The 4,802-nt window shown below is 37.2% G+C and overlaps 1 protein-coding gene across 1 annotated transcript in view; it reads left to right on the forward strand.

Annotated features, from left to right (window-relative positions):
• The window catches only part of LOC103506330 (carboxyl-terminal PDZ ligand of neuronal nitric oxide synthase protein-like), a 7,188-nt gene extending 5,333 nt beyond the window's left edge, over window positions 1-1,855 (forward strand). Inside the window, exon 4 of the mRNA XM_008470715.1 lies at window positions 1,832-1,855. Within this exon, the coding sequence (XP_008468937.1) occupies window positions 1,832-1,855 (24 nt within the window). The remainder of the gene's footprint in view (window positions 1-1,831) is intronic.
• The last annotated feature ends 2,947 nt before the right edge of the window (window positions 1,856-4,802 follow it).

Consider the following 4,802-nt stretch of genomic DNA (forward strand, 5'->3'; position numbering starts at 1 on the left):
CAGTGTAGTTAGTTAGACATATAAGCAGTCAGTAGACCGTCGGAACAATCCAGTAAAAAAAAAAAAAAAAAAAATTTTCTACTCACAAGGTGGCGGCAAAAAATAAAGCATCGTTACCTTGTTACGGATGTAATCTGCGAACACCGGACACGAGCATCGAAACAAGTGAAGTCAATGTTTTAACTCGACGATTTTCCACTTAATTCGTCTGTCTGTCTCTCTGTTGGTCTGTCTGTCTATCTGCTTGTCTGGCAGTATGTCTGTCTGTCTATCTGTCTGTCTGGCAGTATGTCTGTCTGTTGGTCTGTATATCTGTTGGTCTATCTATCTGTTTGTCTGTCTGTCTCTCTGTTGGTCTGTCTATCTCTCTGTTGATCTGTATATCTGTTGATCTGTATATCTGTTGGTCTGTCTATCTGTTTGTCTGGCAGTATGTCTGTCTATCTGTTTGTCTGGCAGTATGTCTGTCTAACTGTTTGTCTGTCTGTTGGTCTGTATATCTGTTGGTCTATCTATCTGTTTGTCTGGCTGTCTCTCTGTTGGTCTGTCTATCTCTCTGTTGATCTGTATATCTGTTGGTCTGTCTATCTGCCTGTCTGGCAGTATGTCTGTCTGTCTGTTTCTCTATACCTCTCGAACGGTTTGTCCGATTTTGATAAAAATTCGCAAATATATTCCTCATTGGTACTTAAACTAAACCGTATTTGTTGGAGAATTATTAAATTTATTTTCCATGATTTGTAGAACGGATGATATCTTGTTGCTCTGTAAGTGCTCACCAAGTCAGCAAATTTCACAAGTTACCTACGCGTATTTGAAGATTCCGTTTTGCCCCATATTCCTCTATAGGAAATTTTATCATAATATCTACTAAAATACATTATGTCACGTACGGTAAAATGATAATATCCATGCTGTTATGTTGAGGGAATTTTATGATACTTTGGTAATACGTTATATTATGTAGGTACTCTAATACGTTAATATGTTATGTACCGTAATTCGTTATATTATGTACCGTAATGATAAGTATCGCTGGTGTAGAGAATGATTTATGAGCTGGGATATCATACATCATGCCCTGTGACATGCCCCTGTCAGACACTAGGTTATCTGAATTTTTTTCAGCTTTTTTTTTACCGCAAATAATTGATGTTTTAGATTTTTTGTGAGAGTTTAACAGTTTCCCTTCTTTTTATGCCCCCATTTTTGGATTTCCATGACAAAGAATAGATTCTCACATGATTTGAGAAGTAAATATTCTGAAATTATATATGGAACAATAATCGGGCAAAAAACTCCTTGAATAATTATTTATATTATCAAGTACCAGGTGATGAGGCTTCCTCAGCCCCACATATGAATTTTGTCTACACTTTGTTCAGTTTAAAAAAGAGCCAAGAGATGACAAAGAGCTCCCCAGCTCATTCAGAATAAGAGACATGCCAAGAGAACAAGCAAATGTTGCTTGAAGTTACCGTCGCTTCGCTCCGGAATCCCGCTAGTTCATCCCGAGGCATTCATCCCGAGGCATGGCCAAACTTGTGGAAAAGGCATGGCCGAACTTGTAGTTAACAAACTAAAAACATAAACGAAACTCAAATATTGAGCCAAGAGATGACAAAGAGCTCCCCAGCTCATTCAGAATAAGAGACATGCCAAGAGAACAAGCAAATGTTGCTTGAAGTTAAAACTTTTCTGTTACTAGCTCTGTTTGTTTGAAATAATTGATTGATTTGAAGTATTATTACTTGTTGATCGTAAAGTTTGACACATTTGAATTGAATCCTAATCGTTTTTCACCCCCACCTGTGTGCTTATCACTTTGCAGGTTACGGAGGCAAGGAATGACTGAGAAACTAATGCTGAAGGCTCAAATGAAATATATTCTTAGGTAGTGCCAAGTGAACTTTTTTTTTTAAAGAGATTTGGGTCTTACCGTCCCGAAATCGAAGAAATAGGACAGGGTAGTTGAGAGCCAGCCGTTCCCAGAACGAAACCGAGTGGGAATTGAACCCGCAACCTAGCACTTACAAGGCAGACATACTACCGAACAAATTAACTAGTCTGGCTTCTATATCTTTAGTTGTGTCTGCAGGTATAGCAGTTATTTCAAAGAAGTGGTTGACTTACGAAAATATCCTTGATCCAAGTTAGACAAGAGCTCAGTATTCCCCCAATCTTGTATGATGGACAGACCTCTACTAAAGAAAACCTGGGACTGTTCAGCAAGGTTTTTGCTTTCTTTTTCGAGTGGGAATTGAACCCACAACCTAGCACTTACAAGGCAGACATCCTACCGAACAAATTAACTAGTCTGGCTTCTATATCTTTAGTTGTGTCTGCAGGTATAACAGTTATTTCAAAGAAGTGGTTGACTTACGAAAATATCCTTGATCCAAGTTAGACAGGAGCTCAGTATTCCCCCAATCTTGTATGATGGACAGACCTCTACTAAAGAAAACCTGGGACTGTTCAGCAAGGTTTTTGCTTTCTTTTCAGTCTGATGAGATCACTTTTTCTTCAGAGCTGGATGACTGAATGAGAAACCACAAAGGATGGTAGGTGAGTGTTTTTCTGCAAACGGACTCTTGGTGTTTTATTAATCACTATATCACTAATCACTGGAATTAGTTGAAAGGTTGTAACTTATCAGATTCAAGAGAAGAAACGTAAAGAAAAATGAAAATTGCAAACTGCAGAGATTCAAAAAGTAAAAAAATAAATGAATGCAACAGCATCAATGCAAGCAAAGTGCATATGCAAATGCATTCAAAAAATTTATAAACAAAAGCGTTCACGGAGGTGAAGAAAGGTGGCTTAAGGCGGGTTCTCACGTTCAACTTTTTAGTCGTTCAACTGTTGTTGCTCAACTTTAAAGTTGAAAGTTGAATATGTTTTTTGTTCTCACGTTTCAACCGAATTGAACGATTTTTCATTCAGTTTTCTTGGTAATTTGAAGTGGTAATCTACTATCTTTAGGGCGCGTTTATCAATTTCTTTATAATCAAATGTTTAACTAATCGATTGATGAATGTATCTACTGATCTGTGTGGTTTGGTATAGGATTTTTTTAAAAATAATCAGCTGATTAGGTAATCAGTTGATTAATAGCACTAATCAGTGATTGATAAACGCACCCTTAAATTTATAAAGAATTATTGTAGCTTCCCGCCGAATGGAGGGTAAAATCCCATCCCTAAAGACTAGCAGCAATACTTACAGTGACGTTAAACTTATGAATAAAAAAAAATAAATAATAAAAAATAACCACTCGGTCGAATGATCATCCAATGTAATGGAGAAGTTGCAAATGGGAAAATATTATAAGGTCGATATCTAGGTTGTCGCCGAATGGAGGGTAAAATCCCATCCCTAAAGACTAGCAGCAATACAGTGACGTTAAACTTATAAAAAAAAAAATAATAAATAATAAAAAATAACCACTCGGTCGAATGATCATCCAATGTAATGGAGAAGTTGCAAATGGGAAAATATTATAAGGTCGATATTCCTACGTTAAAAGTTATAAAAAATCCAAATCTGAGGTCAAAACTCCGAAAAAGTAAATTTAAAAAGGTCGAAAATTCAATTTTTAATTGCAGTTCTAATGAAAAAGTTCAAAGAGTTGTGACGTCAGATTTCACGTCAAAATGCGCAGAAACGCTTGCGCACAAACAAACGAAGCGGGAGTCATGAATTATGACGTCATCGCCTACGGGAGCGTATGCCGTGACGTCAAACTTCACGATTTACCTGTATTTTTTAAATCGATTTATCTCGCAAGGTGAAACAAAAGTAGAATGTTGCATTGCGTCGCTTTTTGGGAAAGCAGTTTGCTTCTTCAAGAGAAACCTACAGGTATGTATGTAGGTATCTAAGAGATAGTAGGTACCTTGTATACATAGATATCTACCTAAGATTATTGTGTGGTTAACGAGTTAACCAGTTAACCCATGAATGTGTGGTTAACTGGTTAACAAGAAGTTTGTTGAAGAATTGGGCCGTTACCTCTATCTCTTCTGGGAAACTTTTCCGAAGACGTACCTACCTAAATGTTATTTTTTGAGATTTTTTTCTTCTTTTTGAGATTTCTCTGGGAACTCGGAAAATTTTGTTCTGAGAAAATTTCTTGAGGGACACCCACACCAGTAAGAAATTTATGACTTCTTATTCTGCTGAAAATCTTTAGTTCTGAAAGTCTTTAGCACATCTTTAGTATTCTTCATGGTACGTATTCTGCTGTACCTAGGGGAAGTCCGGGCAAAGTGGTCCGTCTGCTCAAGGCAGGGCCCGCGAGCCACGGTGCCTTTTTTGAGTAACGACCTTTGCAGTTATACAGAGACATCAAACTTCTACGAAAGTCGTCGCCAAAAACGGCCAAATTTGCCACTAAACAACCATGTATCGTTCCCGTACACCTACATACATTCAACAAGGTATAATTAAACCATTTAATACATTTATTATGACTCATTTCGACGATTTTCGGTACGATATTCATATTCATCAATCATATTTTTCAAGGTATGGCTTGCTGCCTTCTTGGAATTTTATTTACCTCCCATCATCTCAATGATTTCTTATAATTTCACTTGAAAATCACTCGAGGAGGGAAATTTATATCTGAAAAACACAATAGCGTATGCTTTCAGCAAAAAAAGAAATGCCCTTTCACAACCAAAGAGGTACGAGCTCTCTAAGATTTAATTTTTGTTTGATAGAGGTTTTTTAAAGAGATTTGGGTCTTACCGTCCCGAAATCGAAGAAATAGGACAGGGTAGTTGAGAGCCAGCCGTTCC

Source organism: Diaphorina citri, unplaced genomic scaffold (assembly GCF_000475195.1).
Source record: "Diaphorina citri unplaced genomic scaffold, Diaci psyllid genome assembly version 1.1 scaffold227, whole genome shotgun sequence".
NCBI lineage: Eukaryota > Metazoa > Arthropoda > Insecta > Hemiptera > Psyllidae > Diaphorina > Diaphorina citri.